This window comes from Mytilus galloprovincialis, chromosome 7 (assembly GCF_965363235.1).
Source record: "Mytilus galloprovincialis chromosome 7, xbMytGall1.hap1.1, whole genome shotgun sequence".
NCBI lineage: Eukaryota > Metazoa > Mollusca > Bivalvia > Mytilida > Mytilidae > Mytilus > Mytilus galloprovincialis.
The window spans coordinates 1,701,566-1,723,203 of NC_134844.1; the positions used below are offsets into that span (position 1 = coordinate 1,701,566).

General features: G+C 31.3%; 1 protein-coding gene across 3 annotated transcripts in view; it reads right to left on the reverse strand.

Annotated features, from left to right (window-relative positions):
- Positions 1-2,128: 2,128 nt before the first annotated feature.
- The window catches only part of LOC143082105 (paired box protein Pax-6-like), a 39,785-nt gene continuing 20,275 nt past the window's right edge, over positions 2,129-21,638 (reverse strand). For all 3 annotated transcript variants that reach the window (XM_076257663.1, XM_076257661.1, XM_076257662.1), the window contains exons 5-11: positions 15,448-15,664; positions 6,826-6,975; positions 6,583-6,665; positions 5,962-6,128; positions 4,649-4,755; positions 3,661-3,777; positions 2,129-3,276 (exon numbers count right to left, since the gene is read on the reverse strand). In XM_076257663.1, coding sequence (XP_076113778.1) covers positions 3,164-3,276; positions 3,661-3,777; positions 4,649-4,755; positions 5,962-6,128; positions 6,583-6,665; positions 6,826-6,975; positions 15,448-15,664 — 954 coding nt within the window. In that variant the 3' untranslated portion in view covers positions 2,129-3,163. The remainder of the gene's footprint in view (positions 3,277-3,660; positions 3,778-4,648; positions 4,756-5,961; positions 6,129-6,582; positions 6,666-6,825; positions 6,976-15,447; positions 15,665-21,638) is intronic.

The window sequence follows — 21,638 nt, forward strand, 5'->3', positions numbered from 1 at the left end:
ATAGCACTCTGAAAATAAAACAAGCGTTTTTTATTTACTGCAGGAGCAATCTGTATCATAGAGATGAAATTATTGACGATGTATGACCTTACTATACAAAATAAAAAAAATAACTAACATTTTGATCAAGGTTCGGTTAAAATTAAATCTTTCGAGTCCGTTCAAAATCCACTCCCAAAAAAAAGAAAGAAACGACATCATAACTTAAACAGGAATAAAGATAAACAGACACAAAATATGAAATGCACTCACCAACATGTTTAGACCCGCCATATTATTTATGTGGCTATCCTAGTCAGGAGTCAGTTCAGTGCTTGTCATTGGTTCATGTCTGGGTTTTTTTCTGTTGTAGTTTTTTCGTTTGAAAAGCTTCACATGTTACATGTCGGGCATTTACTAACCACTTTGTCGGCGTTGAACGAGGACGATTGCTTACCACTTTGGCGGATAGTTGTCTCATGGGCAATTAAACAACAACTCTGTATTTTCACCATCATATTTGTAGTGTTATTTAAAATCTTCCAATTCTCTATGGGAGGACTTTACACGATAAATAAAATTGTATAACAAAATAAAAGGTTGTTATATTAGTGTGTCTTTTTGTACCTCTTTGCTACATTTGTTTTGTTTTTACAGTGATTAAGATGATATAACAATGATGACTGTTGTACCCCTATGTTTATCATCTTTATCTGTTGTGTCTGTTTGGGACTTTTACACGCATCGTTGTCACTATGATGGAATTTGATGCGACTTTTATACAAGTGAGAGGTTTAGGTAGCTTAAAACCAGGTTCTATTCACCATTTCTACATATGAAAGTGCCTGTACCAAGTCAGGATTATGACAGCTGTTATTCATTCGTTTGATGTGTTTGAACTTTTGATTTTGCCATTTTATTATGGACTTTCCTTTTTGAATTTTCCTCGGAGTTCAATACTTTTTGTGTTTTTACTTTTTATATAAATTAAAACGTAGAACACGAGGAAAGAATATGGTAACTCTTTCAACATATATATATATGGTACCAAAATTAAACTTATTTCGTGCCAGAAAAGTTTATAATTTCTTGTTCGTCATTTTTGTTTTCATCAACAAGAAAACAAAAATTTTCAAGAGTTTATAATAAATTCTTGTGCAATAGAAAAATTCTTTCAAGTAAACAAAACCAAAACAATTCTAAGATTTAGCACGTTACTAAAAGCGTATAACAATTACCAATCTTATACGTCTTGTACATGCCCGTATAACACCACACTACCGCTTCGTCAGCATAAGACTCTTAAGTGACAATCGAACCGAACATACGGAAGGCAGAAAGTCTATTATCAAATGGCAAAATCAAAAGCTTATAAACACACCAATCAAATGGACAACAACTGTTAACTTCCTGACATGATACAGGCATTTCCTCATATAGAAAATAGTGTATTAAACCTTGTTTGAAATCTAGCTAATCCTCGGAATTGTATAACAGTAGGTTTAGCAAACCAGCACAGCGGCGCTGACAACTAAACTGATGATTTCATCGGGGATGAATCAACAACCAGCAACATTAACCCTGTGGTTGTTAACTACAAAACTCCTCATATATATACCGATATGTTCACACACAAAAAACGACTTTTGAGTTATTCTTCATCTTATGTCCAAAGAGTTTATCACTTATGGTAAATTTGATTTTTGTTTTGTAAAGGTTGTTGTCTCGTTGTTTACTACTTACATTTGTTGTTTTTATAGTGATTAAGATGATAACACAATGTTGACTGCTGTACCCCTATTTTTGAAATTTTTACCTATTGTGTATGTTTGTTTTGTTCACGCATCGGTGGCAATATAATGGAGTGTGGTGCGACTGTCATACAAGTGAGAGGTTTAGCTAGCTATAAAACCAGGTTCAATCCACCATTTTCTACATTTGAAAATGTCTGTACCAAGTCAGGAATATGACAGTTCTTGTCCATTCGTATTTTAATGCGTTTTGTTATTTGATTTTGCCATGTGATTATTGACTTTCCGAATTGATTTTCCTCTGAGTTCAGTATTTTTGTAGTTTTTACTTTTCACCAAATGTTCTTTTTTCACAGATGAAACAAGAATATGAATGCACAAACATTAAAAAGTAAACAAAGGTTATCAATATTTATTTATTTATTTACTCAACTTTATGACATGTAATGCAAAGAAAAATTGTGCGGATGAACACTAAAATACTAGGCGAGGTAAATAGGTTGAGATCTTCAAATTATTGATACACAACATTCATACACCTTACATAACGTTGGTGAGAAATATCCAAGTACAAGGAGTGCATCCAAAGATCCAATGTTACAATATTTAACTTCCTGTTTGTATTGGTGTGGTCTTCAAAGAAATGTTTTACTTACAGTTAACAAGCCATTATCATAGTTTTAACACTATAATATAATAAAATGTGTATGATCAAGGACACATCTTGCGAAATAAATGGAAAAAATATCTTATATACCATCGTCTTATTGATAACAGCCTTTGATATACCATAAGCTGTTACTAACAGATGTTTTAGAAACAATGCTTATATAGTGATTATCATATCTTAGATCATTTTCGGAGCAAATATTTCTACTGACCAGTTATTTATGACTAAAGAAATCGAGATATCAGGCTAAAATAAATGCCCCAAAGCAATTTACACAATGTAAGAAAAATGATGTACATTATAACAACCAATAACAACAATTAAAAGCGAAGTAAAAATTAACATTAACCATTTACAAATAACAGATAACATACTGGATTTCATATCATGTGACAGTCATGTGACTGTCATGTGACTGTCATGTGATGAGTGATGCTACGAAATGTTTGTGAACTACATATAGCATGTGCTGCACAAATAGCATATGTTGGAGCACTAGTAGCGCTGAATGTTTAATTGAGTTTTGACTTCCTGAGCACTAGAACTGGCAATGAAAGGTTTATATTTAACCGTCGTAAACATTGTCTGTAGTATCCGACTTGCACAATAAATACCAGGAACCAAAACGCTTTCTTAGTTATCTCCCTTGTGTAATTCACATTCCCCTATGAGGTCCAAATCAGTACTGGAGAAACTATGCAGTCATTGACCGTCTAAACTGGATTTCCTTATGGGTAAATTAGAAAGTCTACGGTTGTCACCGTCATTGCAATCTAGGCCAATATTGTGACGTCATTGCGCCCATATGTGATCCCATATCCGGATGTCCACCACCTGGCACTTGTATGGGAACTGACACACCCGGTGAAATTAAACCTGAAAGAGAAATACATAGTCTTACAACATTCCAACAATAAAATGGGATTGTGATTGTAATTGTTTTCGTATAAATAGGTAATTGATTCACAGTAAATAAATTGTAAATATATGACTATATCTTGAAGGTATTTCATAAAATAAAATAAAAGCTGCAGAGTAGAACCGATATATCACTACACTTCGGTACTTTCAATCAACATTTTTCAACCTATGAATATGAAAGTATATTGACGTCTTTTTAGTCATTCTTCACTTGTTCTAGAGTATTTCATTCTATTATATATTTGGTCATTTTCTTTTTGTAGATATCTGTCTTATGGTTTTAAGATCTGTTTCCTGAGCATTTGATGCTTTTTATAACAACAAAACCATTTCACTTACCCGTTGATGCACCATTATGAGAACTGTGCGTTAATTGGCTTTGCATACCGGAAGCAGGATTGCATGATGGACGGGAGTAACTTAAAGACAAAGGATCGTAGCCTCGTGATGAGTATTCTGTAAATAAACATGGTTTAAGATTAGGTTCTACTTATATCTATACAGCTTGGTTGTTTCAGATATAACAATATTGTGGTGTTTATTTACGTAGCACTTGTTAATGATATTATAAAGTGATTTACGCAAGAACAATATATAGAGTTAACCTTAATTAGATACAAACACTTCAGAGTACTTGATTTAAACGCAAGCTTCTACTTAGTCGTAAATAAATATTCGCATTAGATGTATCAAAATCAACAGTTATAGTGTGCTTATTTTATATTTTGTGTGGTGAGAAACTAAACAAAGTTCTGTTTTGATACCAGACATTCAGACAATACAAGGATAAGAACAATTAGGAAAATGAAGTTGTTGTATAAACATTAACGTATATATGGTGTACACAATTACCTCTAAATAGCTTTGTATTTTTCCCTTTAGAAGTTTTCAATAATACAAATATGTCATAATACAAATACGTACATATTTCATCCAATAGCTGGGGAGATATTTTACTCCACTCTAACTAAACTTCAAATTATTAGTGTAATATGGGGCATATTTATTGTTTCCAAATTGAATATACCACGGAAACGAAAAAGTTTGCATATAACATGTCATAAAAAGTAAAATCACATAAAATACTGAACATGGTGGAAAATTCAAAAAGGAAAGTCCCTAATCAAGTAGCAAAATCAAAAGCTCAAACACATCAAACGAATGGATAAAAACTGACTGTCTGATTTCTGATTAGGTACAAACATTTTCTTATATAGAAATGTTGGATCAAATCTGGTTTTATAGCTAGCTACACCTCTCACTTGCATGACAGTAGAATGACTATCAAAAAGAAAAGTAGTATTAAAGTATGCCTCGGACTACTAACCTGGTATCATACATGAGTATGATGATGCGTTACTGGACTGTAGGCAGGCTGGATTTGCTGAGAGATTATTGGATAGTGAATAACTGGCGGTGGGCATTGTCATTGAGCTAAAAATAAAAAGTCCAGAAGTTATTATCAGTGCAATGCGTTTAAAAACAAGTTAAAATAGAAGCTATTGTAAACTGCATAAAGTACATAGAACTTTTATCAAGGCCAACAGAATAACATCGGCTATAAGAAATGACTTGATTTTTATTTCTAAAGTGCTGTTATAAAAAAAAAACGTTATCGTATTACAGTAAACCAAAACTATGAAGAATTAAGAAATAATTTAAATTTCATAAAAAACATCAGATTTCTAAAACAGACTATAATGAAAAATGTTAAATAAAGGCAACAGTAGCATACCGCTGTTTAAAGTCATAAATCGATTGAGAGAAAACAAATCTGGGTTACGTTCGATCTTTTATATCTGGGCGTCACTGGTGAGTCTTGTGTGGGCAAGGCGCGTTTTTGGCGTATTGAATTTTGGACCTGATGCTTTTTGTTATCTATTAATCATGTTTTTCTGTGTCTAATATGTTCTCCTGTTTGTTTGTGTTGTGGTCCTGTGGTGTTGTGTTGTCGTTTCGGTGTTGTATTTAACTTTGCCATTAAAGTGCGAGGTTTGGCATGCCTTAAAACCAGGTTCAACCCACCACTTTTATTCCCCTTTAAAAGTGTCCTGTACCAAGTCAGGAAGATGGTCATTGTTATAATATTGTTCGTTTCTCTTTGTGTTGCATTTTAACGTTGAGTCGTTTGTGTTTTCTCTTATTTTTGAGATATTGAGATAAGACGTGGCACGGTACTTGTCTATCCCAAATTCATGTATTTGGTTTTCATGTTACATTTGTTATTCTCGTGGTGTTTTGTCTGATGATTGGTCTGTTTCTGTGTGTGTTGCGTTTCGGTGTTGTGTCGTTGTTCTCCTCTTATATTTAATGCGTTTCGCTCGGTTTTGGTTTGTTACCCCGATTTTGTTTTTTGTCCATGGATTTATGAGTTTTGAACAGCGGTATACTACTGTTGCCTTTATTTACAAACTTAAACCGAGGGAAACACATCACCTACAAGCGGAAAACAATGAAACAACAGAACACTGAAGTGCAACAAAAAACAAACGACAATGCAATAGACATAGAAACGAACTATTATATAACAACGGCCATATTCCTGACTTGGTACATAACATTTCAAGAAAAATGGTGGGTTGAACCGGTGTTGTTGCTAGTCAAACCCTCGCGCTTAAAACAAATAATAGTATGTCATACCTGTAAGAGTCTGCCATTGTTCCTATTGGTTGGTGTATAGATGGATACATTCCATTTGGAAAACCTCCATTTACTTGTAATCTGGGGGCTCCATTTGGAATATCTCGTCTTTGATTGCGTAGTTTTTCCTCTCGACGCCATTTCGCTCTTCTGTTTGAAAACCAAACCTGTAAATTGACCGATATACATATCAATCATTTGTTTAACAATTTTCTGTAGCTACACAATTACCAGTTAATTTTACCATTTCTATAGATTTCAATACCTATGAATCGATACACATATATCATTTCACTTTTTAAACTTTATTTTTGTTACAAAACATTCATCATTGAATTATTTATTCATTTACAGTTTCGCAAGTTGTACGGTTTAGTTATGATACTTTTATGTTGCTATACATTAAACGCTATTTATATGCATGGATCATAATTAATAGATTCAAAAATTGTTACAGCAATCATGCAACTGCTGGTGCATCTGTTCAATCATACATAGTTCCAATACAAATTTCAATACGCTTATGCCTATAAATGATTCACTAAATAGCAAAATGGAAAATGTTTTCTCGAATACATATTAAAAAAAATTATTTTGCACATTTTTCAAAACGAGGCTTACCTGTATCCTTGCTTCTGGTAAATCTATTTTCTGTGCTAATCTTTCTCTTGCAAAAACATCTGGATAATGTGTTCTTTCAAATTCTACAATTCAATTATAATAAATATTAAAAACATGTACCTTAAACAACAAGGGGGTACCACATAAACCAAAACATTTGATATAGGTACGTTTAAAGAGTCAATGAACAGAAAACAAATATTTTAAAAGCAAAGAATTTAGAAGCAACTTCAAATTATTTACCTTTTTCCAAAGCTTCTATTTGCGTGGCTGTAAACGACGTTCTGTTGCGTTGCAATTTTCTTTTAAGACGCATGCGTAATTGTTCATCGGCTTCACCGTTCTGTCCTTCACTATTATTGCTTTCTGAACTCGAATGGACGCCATCGATATCTGTAACAAACCAAACATTTATGTAATATGCTATAAAACTTTTATTAGTATTTACCATTTAGAGTAATGAAATGTGAAATCAGAATGTCTTTGTAGATCAATCGGAGTTTTATTGTATTTAATGCAGAAACAGTAATGCTCAAATTAAAATCAATAAACGTATGCCCGATTGACTGCGGAACAAGCTACGGAATTAGCTACTATCAAATGTTTGTCAAGGTTTCTTCTTTTGAGTCATATTCAGGCTATTGAAATATCCAAAAGCAATTACTCTTGGATAAAATGTATTGGGGAAAGTTCCATGTTGATGTAAACCATTGGGTTAGAGGTGAACATTTATAAATGTACTGTACATGCAATTATATTGGAAAGGTGTATATACGGTTGTTAATTTCGCAACATGCAACAACCTCATTAGATTTGAAATTTAAAATTTAAAATGCATCATACATGCAATTAAGTGCAAACATTTTGATTCATGAAGGTTTTAAATAACGTAAACCGTTAAAAGTACTCGATATTGCATTTATTATCATTATAAAATAAACTTCTACACCATTTGGGAGTTTTTACGTGCAAATAATGCAAGTATACCGGTTTGTGTGGATCTGATCTCAATAACACGTACTTGTTAACCGGATCAAAACTCTTTGAAATTACACTTTACATTGTTATGGTGTGGTTTTAAAATGACCCAGATGCATAATAAATGTACAATATTTATTGAAATTGTTTGATATTAAGAGTTTGGAATTGAATATAAGGCAGAACAGAGGAATTGTCCTTATTTTATTATATTATTAGGAATGTTACCAAATGTTGTAAAGCCTCGGACCACATCAATAGGATACAATTGTATTTAGTCCTGGCGGGTCGATACGCTTACAAGCTGGTTATGATTAATACTATAAAATATACACAATGAATATATAGTTTTCATTCCTATCAAAATTACAACAGAAAATTTCACTTAACATCAAAGAGCCTGTCCCACGTGCGCTTTTATTATTATCCAATGGAGTGTGCGATATGTCTTCAATACTGATTTAATAGCGATCATGGTGCAGTTTACTCTTCATCAAAGTTACAATAATCAAAGGATGAAGAATCAATGACCGCCCAGGACAGCTTTTTTTTCCGGAACTCACAATCCTACAGAGTTGAGGCATCATTTCCTATTCTGGGACGATGTTTAAAAGAAGTAAAGTGATTGCCATATTTTCTTACAATTTTGTTGTAGTGCTTGATTTCTGTGATAACTGGTCCTGAAAACGTCTGCTTAATTTATTAATCAATTGATATTTTTGCTACTTTTAGGATTAAATAATCGATATTTTTATTAATGGATATAACTATGCCACTTTTTAATTCAATTATATATGTTTCATGTTGAAACACTCAATTAATCAAGGTAGCTTTGATTCCATTTCATCTCACCAACAAAAGATGTAATCATTCGGTGAAATGTGCAAAAGAATCTACCAATTATCGTTAGCATTGAGGTATGATTAAAACCATTGACAAGAAAGACTGTCTATAATCTAGTATAAGTATTTTATTACAATGCTTTTCTTTGAACCTTCATATGTTTACTTGCATCAGAAATGAAGAAGTGGAAATAACAAGGACTTAAGAACTGGGACAAACAAATGAAACGATTATAACCAGATAATACTTGTTATGGAAGTTAATGAGACACATACATACATACGTACATAATGGTCTTTCACTTCCATCTTATAGGTAGGAACTTCGAAATTCCCGATTGAACCAATATTTCAGTTGGATTCAATAAGAAAGCAAATTTTGTCCTACCCAGAAAGTTTTAATATATATATGAAGTTTATGACAAAACCACGGACATTAATTTCTAAGGAGCATAAGGGAACATATTTAGTGTGATATGCTGTACGGTCTAGTATTATTGGTAACCCTTTGCATTCATTAACAAATCTGTTTAAATACGACAAGATAATTAAAAGTTGCTAAAGTGTAACCAAAATATTCCTTAGAGTAATGAGGAAACATCATATTTTAGAAAGAGTTCATTGGTGTGCTCTGAGACTTTCCAGTTCCATTTTGTAAGCAGGAAACTTCCTTAAATGGTTGAGTAAGGAACATCCAATTAAAGTTCTTTAATTGGTCCGAAACATTGTTGTCTTCACTTCATTGAATGTAGGTCAAAATTATAAACTATGAATTATAATGGATGATCCTGGTGTCACAGAGCACGGAAACAGTTATAAGGGTTTTATTCACTTCCCATATTTATAAAAGTTTTGTTAGTTTTTCATATGTATTATTATCCATTATATACATGAAGCTTTTAATTTTGTACCTGATATATTTTAAAATTGACTTTGAGAAAAATGATTGTACTTGGAAGTGAGAAGTTATCATCGGTCATAGTTATAGTAAACGTCTTTGTTGTTAAACCAACAATAGCTTTTAACATAAAAAATAAGTTTGACAATGATTATGATCAGATTTACAGCTAGACTGTACTAGAAAAACCTCGGGAAAATTATTGGGCGTATACATTTTAATGGTTCTGTTTTCAGCATGCTCACTGAATGGGTTACACTGTTCAACTCCACCAAAAAAGACGTTTTTTAACAAAAAATTTAAATTCACATATTATTTTAAATATAGGTTCTAACTTGTTCAGTCGATATATAGCTTTATAATGTCTCTTACATAACACATGGTAATCAGATATTTTGGAAACTGCCTCAAATTTATAAGTTCATAAAAACGAATTGTTGTGTACTCATATTGTCTTTTTACTATAAAAAAAACACCCAACATTACACGATTTTAAATTTCAACAAAATAAAGTGGTTGATAGTTTGTTACTGTATAATAATCTTAATGATCTTTTAATATTTCCAAAATCAAAGACAAAACATAGCTTGAAATTAGATGTAAAAATTTAGAGAATCTGTATTTCCTGGCAAGTAATTTTCTGATTTTTTTAACAAACACATCCTGTATTTATTTTGAACATTTATTATTCAGATAAAATAAGTACACTCCCTCAACGAGTAAATTGTACAGGAAATTAAATGTCAAAATTATCAATGAACCTTGTTTTGATATTGGTTTTAAAGATTCCAAACAAATAAAAAATGACGTATATCATTTTTTATTTAATAAATGTATACAATTTTACAACTCAAAAATTCTAACAAAAAAACAAACCAATATCATTATAAAGTTATACCATATTGTGGAAACAATTTACATTTAAAAGTCACGTGATTTCAGTTCAGTTCCATTCATAACATTACTATACGGTAGAAAAAACAAATCGTTGAGGCGAATGATTTTAACCCATATAATGCTTTATACTGTCAATAAATATACTCATACGTATTAATCAATTTTCTTATGATTTTCTTTTTTTTGTCACATTGTTATGTTTTAGTTGATATGTTGGGCAACCTTGTAACAAAATACATGATGCACCAGCAAGGTGAAGATTTAGGCCATTATGTGATGCCCCTTCGTTAATAGCTCAATGTGTTTCTAACTTTCAGACCCCCTACATGTATGCTGAATATGAATATATATAAATGCAGGTAATCCAATTTCATATTTCAAATTGAGTTAAGACAAATTTAAATTTTATTAAAATTAGAAAACACTGCTTTTTCTTTTGAAGATTAATAAATGTTTGTTAGTAATTATTTTGCTGCAGTGTTATTTTGGGACATAAAGTTTTCATTAAAGAAGGAGAGAAGGAGATACATGTTAGACTGAAATAAAACATCAATCATCAATCCATATTCCTTCCCTGGGACCTCCTCTTCATTTTTACATTCCCAATCAATTGCATGTTCCTCTTCTATAATCACTCCAGGACTTCTATTTTTTCGCAGTCCAAATCAATGACTATCATTCTTTGACTTTCAGACATTGAATATTATGCAGTAAACAAACATGGCCGAAATGACTATACGAATGGCCACCTTCATTCAGTACTCATTGTAACGTTACACTGTATCCTTAAGACAAGTACCCGTTACAATCATATAGAAAACTTCACAAGTTTCTAGTCTTCTTGGCGCCTTATGGTTTGTTAAATCTAATGCGATCCGCAAATATTTTTCGAAAAGATTAAAATTCAAATTTTTATTCAAAAACATTTACGTTTCCTATTAAAAATATCACTTTAAACGGATTTTAACTTTTACCAATAAACAAATCTTCTTAATAATTCATGAAGTGTTATTACAATTCATATCAAGTAGGTATTGATAAAGACTGGCAAATACGTGTAGTGTTTGGTATTTTGGTGTTCGCTCATTTCTATTCCGAATTAGTGGTCTCGTTTCCTTCCCAACAGTGATGCTTTAGGCCTGTTGATGTAACAGAATTAACATTCTTTTTAGATCTGATTCACAACATTTTGAGGAATGAAAATTCTTCACTGGATTTGGGTAATTGGTATTTTACTGTTTTCTCGGTTTTTTTTACATAGGTTTCTGATCCTTTTCTGAAAAATGGCCGGACAATTTGACGAATGACCCAATTAAATGCAACTAACGATACAGAGTTTTTGAAAATGAGTTAATCTGTGATGTTTTATAATGAGCCTTATTTTATATGGAGCAGATTATAAAAAGAAGGATTTGAGCGAACGGACTGAATGTGTGATGTTTTAAGATGAGCTATGTTATATAGGAGGCAGATTTAATAAGAAGAGTTTGAATGAACGAACAGACAAACTGACTACTGTATCAAGTGTTTCATTCTACAAATAAATTCATTTAATTCAATTTTAACACTTTCAATTGTCCAGATTTCCACATTTAAGTCCAATAAAATGTAACTGAAGATTTAATAGAGTTATCCGGCCGGATTATTCCACGTATTGTTAAATTTGACAATTTATTCTAAGCTGACAATCGAAATTTTCAAATGATTTGATTAACTAGAAATGAAAATGGTCAGAAGTATAGAGGAAAATGGTGTGAAATTTTAATCTTAATTTTGTGTTGTTGAATAGTGGTGAAATTTTAATCTTAATTTTGTGATGCTAAGTAGTGTTGTAATATACTATTATGAGAAATTGAAAGATATTGGAAATCAGCGATGTATTTAAATCTAAGTGCGAGACAGAAAACAAAATAAGCCATAGAAACTGCAATAAAACTTTTTCGAGACAGACAAAGTAATTCTACTTCATTAGCCATGATTTATCAAAGACCGTTCATACAAGAAGTTAATGAAGATTTTATCCTTATTTCTAAGAAAAAAAAAGTAGACAAATGATCTGTCTTAAACACGCGAATCGAAAACAAAACAGCAACGGAATCAATTCTCAACAACGGACTCCCAACCACAATTACTTAAATTATTTGTGCCCTATCATTTCTTAGATTACCACTATAATTATTTGTAAGGTTTTTAGATTTTAATGTTAGGGTAAAGGTTGGTAATTACTCTTTAATACAAACTTGCCACAAGGCTTGGAATCGACAGAAACCCAAAGGAAAACGGCTGACTACGTTAACCAGACTAACTTAAGCATGCATCGAATTGGAAAATTTCACTAATGATGGGTGTAGCATCGCGAACATCCTAGACTGATAATGTAATTTGGATTGGAAACGATAATAGCTTCTATCTCAATCAGTTGGAAGTCATTTAAGATTCAAATATGGTTCTATCCATGACGCGATTTTAAATCTTGCATTTTTTTTTAACACAAAGAATACATAATAATCTTTTTATATCAAAAGAGAATCTTGTAAGAAATATTTCAGCTAGAATATTTTCCGGAATTATGGCAGAAACAATAAGTTTTGAAAAATGTATGAAAATGAAACACCATTGTTCAAATAAAACTTAATTTGGTTATACATCTTTTCATTTTTCTTTAGTATCTGAATATGAATTCTTTAAAAATGGGAATATTTTTGAGGATCTTCATATTTTAAGCAATGATTCTGAAATATATGAATAATAAAACCTCGAGAATCTATTGTGAAGAAAAAACTTAAATGTATATTTGAACAGCTTAAAGCTTAACTCTACATTGATCCTGCATATATTTGCTACAGTTCCGACTCATATTAAAATGTGATTTTGTATACAGTTGTAAATATGTTTCTTTATAATATAAGTCCAATTGTATTTAATTTTCAACACCATTGAGTTATGGAAAAGGGAAGGAATAGTATAATATCACAGCGAGACTTAAACCTCACTTTTATATCGTATCTTTGATGTTGGATTAAAACGCGCTAGGTTATCGCGCATTAATATTAATTAGTATGCTTCACTACCCCTGTATTGTTAACATGACAAGAAAGAAGAATGAGATATGAAAAATGAAATACGACATCGCTGGTGTGCAATGGAGGCCGGCAATGTTCGTTACTACTTTTTCTCTATCAATTTTACATAACCTTATACGGAGCTAATGCCTTTATTGGTAATTCTGTGTAAATGTTTAACACTTTTAATAGTTGTGATGGCGGACAAAATCGTTGTGTGACGGCTTCTGGTTGATCGGTTTGAAAGGGCGGAAAATCTTAACACACGAGGTTCGACCTGTAGACAGGATACTATCTCTACATTGCATCAAACGTGCTAAAAGTATCTCTGAGACATGATTTCTTGGCAACTTTTGTTGATTACTAATACAAGAAACATGTAAAGCAATTCGCCATTAGTGTCACAATGAAAAAATATATCACCAAATGCCAGTTTGTATTAAAATAAATGAAACAGCAGTAAAAAAGTGTTCCCATATAAAAGATATTTGTACTTTTATCCAGTAAATAAAAAATGCGAGGAAAGATAAAGAATGTTCAAAGGAGGAAACTTTCTGAAAACTGGAATATAAAACGAAGTATTAGCTTCTGTATTTTACAAATTGAAATTTTTTTAACACAATAGCTTTGTTATGTAAGGGTTGACCTTAAAATTGTAGCAATTTGTTAAATTCCAATTTGACCATGATTAACGATGTTTTTAGCATATCAGAAAGTCAACATTTAAATAGCACTATAAAAGTGCACTTTTTTATGTTCCATCAGAAATATTGACAATGCGCCTTTATGTTCTACCGGCTTTACCTATGCACATAGGATCGAATTAACTATTATTGCAACGTTTTTATACAGCAAGCGTCCCTTTGAAAACCATAATCCGATAACTTGTCAGTAAAATTGTACTAATAAAATGTGAATTAAGATGATGTTTTCTTTATATTGTTGACGGGAGCATGGTTATAAAAGTTACTATTGAAAACACGTGTTAGGAAACTTTGAAAAATACAAATAATGAGCGATTTACATGCATTAGGACTTGTCTCTTAAACCCGGCGATTATAATGCAATTGTTATATATTATATTGCAATCTAAATTACATTAAAATTTCCCCCAAATATTGGATTAAAATGTTTTATGTAGAAAATGAGATTTGTTGCATTAACATTTCTTTGTGGAAGGAAAGCATTAGCATTATATTATTCGGAATAGAGACGTGAGAGAAAATTAATTTGTTTTAAACAACTTTTCCATGTATGAATGTTTAGTATACCAACAACTTCTAGTGCATATTATTAAAACACTAGTTACACCTTAAATTTATATATTAAATCGACCGCTCCTGACGAAATGGTAAAAACCAATTTAACCTCAAAGCATCATATAAATTACACGCAGATGGTATTATCTTATACAAAAACAAATAAGAAAAAGACATGCCATATACTGTGTATACCCACCCAGAAACCTTCATAGGCCTACTTATAAAGGGAAAATTTCCCATGGCCATCTTTGACATACATGTATGGGCAAAACTGTACCACTAAAACTGCATTTAGAGAGTTAAACAAAAGTATTTAGAATTTAATATATCGTAATATCTATGTTTTTGGGGGCTGCATGTCTGTATTGATACAGATTTGATAGGTTAACATAAGCCATGTGATCTAAGCAGCATATATGAATTCGATACATTCATTTTGTATCTCATTGCAGTTTGTCCAGCTTTAAGAAATATTAATTGTATGTCTTAGATAAACCAGACTACCAGTTATGTTAATGGTCAATGTAATATTTTTTACATTTGAAGAAAAATCAATATTTGTGCAGATGATTTCTTAGTAATAAACTCAACACAGCAAGTCACATCTTTTCTCCAAATGTACACACTCCGTACAATGTATCCTAAATTTTGAAAATGAAGTAATATTCTCTGGACAAGTTCGTTTATATACAAACTATCTATTTATCTATTTGATATTATTCCCGGCTTTGTACTTCATTTATATCTATCTTACCCATATACCGTACTATCATGATCTTACTATATTGAACAAATTTATTATTATAGGGAAACCAAAGACTCCATGTAGGCTCTTTGATATTTACTCACCAATGGTTTTTGGACAAACTACTATTGTTAATAGTTGTTTTATCTGGTTCTGGCTAGTTTTAAAAAAATTGACTTACTTTTCTTTTCCGTGAGGCTGGGTGCACTCTGATGTGATGGATAAACTGATGGCGTATGTATTCCCGGCATGCCATGCATATTAGAAGCATACCATGGATTAGGCCGATGCCATGCTTGTCCGTTTATAAGTCCTAATTTGTCATACATAGCGCTTTGTCCCATAAATTTCTGATTTTCAGTAGCAAGATTGCGAAGTACCCGATTTATAGATGAAACCTACAATACAAAAAACAAAACATTAATCTTGGAAATTATCTAACAATCTATAGAGGCTGCACAAGAAAGGAAAAGCAAATTTGTAATATAAGAGAGATTATATGGAAACCAACAATGTTTATGGAGTAACCCTGGTATATAACTAAAACTGTGTATAAGTTTTAATAATCTGGATATTATCAGTAATTGTGATCGTTCTTTCTCTTCATTTGTGTGAGGATTCCTTAAAGTTACATCTTCTACTGGCTATAAAATCTTGATATATTTAATTATAAATAAGTATACATGATTTGTTTCATAAAAAAATTGTCCTAACCAATAATAAATATAATACGGGATTGGAAACATCTTATTATAGTTTACACGATGTATATGATTCGTTGATTTATAAACTTTCTGTTTTTTTCAGTCCAGGTACATAGTCAGTAGATTTACAACCTTCTGTAATTTTTCAGTTCAGGTACATGGTCAGTTATCCTTGTAATTATCACTAACACTGATTTATTCCACCCAAGTCAGCTCGAAAAATTCATATAAAAATGTAACTATATATATTTATCTACTGGTATGGTTGGTCCACTACAATAGACCATTGTAGCGTGCCGGACAAAAAATTATCAGCAATATCGTCTTAATTAATTCTCTACAATACCAATACACGAGTTCTAATCTGAATTAATTAAGGCAATTCACTCGCTGACAAGTTAGCCATTTATATCAACACTTTAACGTCGATCATACTACAGACTTCAACACTTTACCGTTGATCGCACTACAACCACGAGTAAAATGACCGTGGGTCAGTTAATAAATATTATACTTATTTCCAATAATAATGAGCATACAATTTCCTGTTTAACTCCAAATCAATAAATATCCTAATAGTAGTTATTCACGCAATTTTACCAACACGAGAAAACCATGTTGGTATTTACAATAAGACAAGAAGCAAATCAGTAAATCAGGCAAAGTTGAAGTTAGACGAATCTAAAAAATAATAAAGAATCAATATATTATGTCCCAAGATAAATTTGGTAATTCTTTTTTTTTTGTCATTTTGAATTATATAAGTTCTACCGTTTCTACGTTTTTTCACATGCCTAGCTTTCAAAAGCTTAGGTTTGAGACCGTTCAGATGATAAGGTAAACTCAGCAAAGCGCTTCAGGATGCCAGAATTTTTTTTAAATTGTTATTTTTACCATTTAGAGATATAAACATGAAGCTATCGAGTATGCCAAAATATTGAAGAATAGAGAATGAAAACGAGAAATGTGTGACAACAACCCGACCAAAGAGGAAAAAAACAGTACAATATGAGGTTTGTTTTTACCAAGAAAAAAATACTACAATTGCAGTTAGTTTTTCTTGATATTCTATTCAATTTTAGTTTTTTATTTTGTTGGTGAAAGTTGAAATATCATATTTTAATCTTTCAAGTATTTTCCAGTTTTCTTTTTTGGTACAGAGTACTTAAAATAAAAAACAAAATTGAAAGATCAGACTTGTAACCTTGTTTGAAGGTCACAAAAGGAGCCATCGATGTTTGGTAACTTATCATTTACAACCAAGTAACCAATTCCAGTTGAGATAAACATTTAGCATTAAGGTTTTAATTATTATTTAACATTTGCTTAGTAAAATATCGTTTTCTTTGTGTTTACTTATTTATATTCAACTGTTTTGATGACATATTTGTACACACAATTAAATATGAAATCAGTGAAAGTTGATTTACATTGACGAAATGGAACATTAACCAAAAACATGGCTTCCAATGTAATTTGTAAGCCTGGTGTGAAGACAAACAGGAGAATGATTTGAAATAAAATGGACGTCGAATGATTTAATCTGTCAGAGCGAGTTAGTCAATATTGATGACGGTAGGTTGTAGAACATTATAGTCGTGAAGCAGATACCGCTTGTTTTAATGGCTTGACAACTCTTTTGACACGATAGGCAACTAATCTATTGTCATTTTATTCCCGTTTTATTGTTTCATATTTATAACTTTTCATGTTAAATATGTAAAAGACTGTTTTATAGGATTTTTGTGTTAATAATGGAAGCTGTTGTAAGTTTATCTTGTAATGTGAACATTTAATTCAGTGAAATATTGAAAAAGACAGTCGAGAGATACCAAAGGGACTTTCAAACTCGCAAGTAGAAAATAAAGAGACAACAGCATGGCCAAAAAAAGAAGACAAAAAGACAAACAGCAGTATACAAAAGACAAAATAGGTGTATACTGGTAACAGTAAACACGAGATTGATAGATTTTTGCTGTTATAACGCAACTTTCAGCACTATTGTCTATTTAGAAGCAGTCAGTTTGTAAAAGAACAGGAAACTCAAGAAAACCATAAACTTTGGACAAGAAAACTTACAATGTTAGTCAATTACGATTGAAGTCGAACGCATCTTCCACGTCCAGTAAGAAAAAACATACATTGCATTTACAATACAAATAAAGCAAAAAGTACATTTTTTACAATTTAATTTAAAATGTACGAACAGTAGACATCTTAACTTGTATCACATAGCAAATATATGAAAGAATTGCTGGGAATTCTTAGCAGATGCCTTCCAACGGGGTTAACTTCAAAAAGAGATACATCACTTCAAACGAAGACTCCAAAACCTGTTCCTAAATGACAGCCTCCCCGGGATCGATCATTGTTATTTATATTTCCCTTCCTGAGTGACAGGCTCCCCAGGATTGATCATTGATATTTATATATCTCTCTTCCTGAATCACTTTCCTAGTATTGTAACATTAGAGTACCATAGATGTACTTTTATTCTTTTCCTGGACAAATTACACGATAGACACAAAAAAGAACATCGTCCATGTGCCTTTCATTGTCGTTTTCACTCATTTCATGTTAATTCTATTGTCAATGAACGGTTTAACAAATTTGTTTCAATGATGGCGCCATTTTTCTAATACCGACACAAGAGTTCATTTTTGATTCACACAATAGTTCTGTACGTCAAAACGATGGCTGTTTGGTTGTCGAGGGTTTGAACATTCTACAAGATGGGGAAATCAAATTCGATGAAAAATGCAAATATGATAGGTTGAACGATTAAGAGTTGAATTTGTGCGGCCATGCAAACGAAATCAGATTCTGTACTTTGGCGGCGCAGATGCGTCAAATCTAATTAATCCATTTCATCCAGACTAACATATCTCGTATAAAACAAGAAAATGACTGGCAAGCAGCGAAATATTTTGAATCTATTATTTCGTTTCATTTTCTTATTATCACATTTCGACGGGTTTTTAGTAAGAAAATATTCTTTATGTTTAATAATTTGTTCTTTAGAATGCAAACTAAGAATCCTCTTTACTGATTGATTTGACAAATGATTGATACTTTAGCCAGTGGTATTTCAAGGGAAAATCATACCATCGCTGCATGGTAAATGTAGAATATACTGGAAAGACTTTACGCACAAAAACGGCAAAATAACAGATTTCTGTTATTATTAAATTCGTTGATTCAGCATTAACGAAAATATTTAAGATTTTTCATAACAAAAAACTACAAGTCATTATACACGTGTTTCTCTAATCATTTATTTACACAAAAACTTAAGACACTTGAACATCTTGTTGAAAGGAGTTAATTTTGTGTTTTGATACTACCAAAGAGTAAACGTTGAGTTTTGTTCAGGGTAAGAGGGATGTTTACTCTCAATATTTACACAGCAATTACAGACCCAAAGCCTGTATAATAGGCGGAGTGATATCATACCCGGCACTACAACGACAGCCTTCATCAAACACAATGTCCATATGGTCGAGAGTCAGCAATGCAGCGCCGACACTTCAACAAAATGCACTGAAAGCAGTTATTATTGGCTTTTAAAGACGACATATTACAATTTTGAAGAGGTGTTGGATTTTAGTACCCTGAGAAGAGCTAGACGGCCATATTCTACAATAGGCAGAGCCGAGTGATCTTTAATCATATGGAAGTTTCAATACTAGTTTGCAAAAGATTTATCATAAGGAAAATTAAACCCGCTATTTAGACTAATTTGGTCATTATTTAGAATTTATTCGAGCGGCATAAGTCAAGAATGTTCTTTTTTCTTTCCATCCTAAATTAGTTTAGTGATAAAAGATTTCTTTTGGAAATTTGATTTTTTAAGATATTATGGAGCGATTTTACAGATGCATCACTTTTGATAAAAACTACTCGAAAAAAGGACAAAAAATGTGAAATTAAGCAGGAATAACCTTCTGACCTTAGGGAATTAATTAGCATTTGACTTTTGTCTGAAACACTGAGAAATACAAGCGTGCACTGTCGGTGAACTTATACTGGTCGACGTCTCTCCTTAACAAACACAATTCGTTTTCAATACAAACTTTCATTCAATCATAGTTTGTCTCTATCTTTACTTTTATATTAAATAATTATGTTTTAAACATCCTTTTCATCTATTATTTTTTTTTCTGGAATTAATAAAATAATAATAACTTCTATCTAAAATATTTATAAACTGGTTAAGTAAGTGTTATTTAAGATGAATTCCGACGGGTATCTAAAAATTACTGAAACTGGGAAAGCTTTTTAAATAAGAATATAAATAAGTTGGAAATGTAAGTTAAATTTGATTTGGCTTACTTATTTTCAGTCAATTTAAGAAATAAATAAACAATCTAGCAAAATTTTAGAACAAATTAATTATTTACGTTTACACGATTCGAAATAATGGTGCACACTTTTTGAATAGTAAGCAAGATTGATGAAAATAAAACACACATGAAAAAATATTAATGGAGAAATTCTTCTTGTACAAATGTATTTAAAAAGAAGTTGTTTTTACGAAAAAAATAAAATCACAAAAATACTGAACTTCCATGAGAATTCAAAAAGGAAAATCCCTATTCAAAATCAAAAGCTCAAACACATAAAACGAATGGATAACAACTGTCATATTAGTGACTTGGTACAGGTATTTTCTTATGTAGAAAAGAAGTGTCTTCTTTGTAGCTGTTCTTTAAATTCAAGATTTTCATTGGCTGATTGTTGCCGGCTAATTTAACGTCCAGTGGCTAATAGTTCATGTATATTTGAAATTATCCCGATTTTGATTGCATATTTATATTTCTAGAGATATTTTTATCCTGGGACTACATGTTTTATATATAGTTAGTACTATAGTCCGAGGTTTATCACATATCGTTTCTAAATAATTTATCTTTTAGAAATCAAGTATTAAAAGTTTATTTGTATAAATTTGCGTGTTTTGATTTTACAATTACTTAATAGAGTAGTCATAATTTCCAATAAATCTTTAAGAAAATCAATTTGAATTAAATTGATATCAAAGGATAACTTATGAAGGTAACTTTTGATATCTTCCTTTCTATAAGCTGTAGACAGATGGAGAAAAGCTTTACAAAACCACCAGCCTTTCAATCAAATCACCAGGAGGTGCGCTCGATTCCTCAAACATGTTAAATAAACTCATAGTCTCCACTGAGTTTTATTGTACAAAAGTGATTTAACGAATAAATATGTTTCACAATTTAAGCAAAATAAATGATATGAAAACATTTAAACCGTTGATTTTACCACTGTAATTGTAACATTATGAATACTTCAAATATTAAGATATTAAGCATTTAAAATGATGAGTCGAAGAAAAGGTTACAGTGAAATAGACTTAATGATAGGAATTCGGTGTTATTATATTCATTAAAAGTCAAATATGTTTTTTTGCTTTACAAATAAATTTAAAAATTGCATGCTGCTTCATTGAAATATTTATTAAATCGACTGCAAATAAAAATCCCATTTCATTGATTTATTAAGTATTAAGATTGTGCAGAATAAATAATTTTGAAAAGTTTATTTATTTGAAGTTTATATTCACAGTGTACGTAATGAAGTGAAAAAGTGAAATCCATTCAAAGATGCTTCTCAAAATGATAAAATAGTTGTACATTTAATTCTC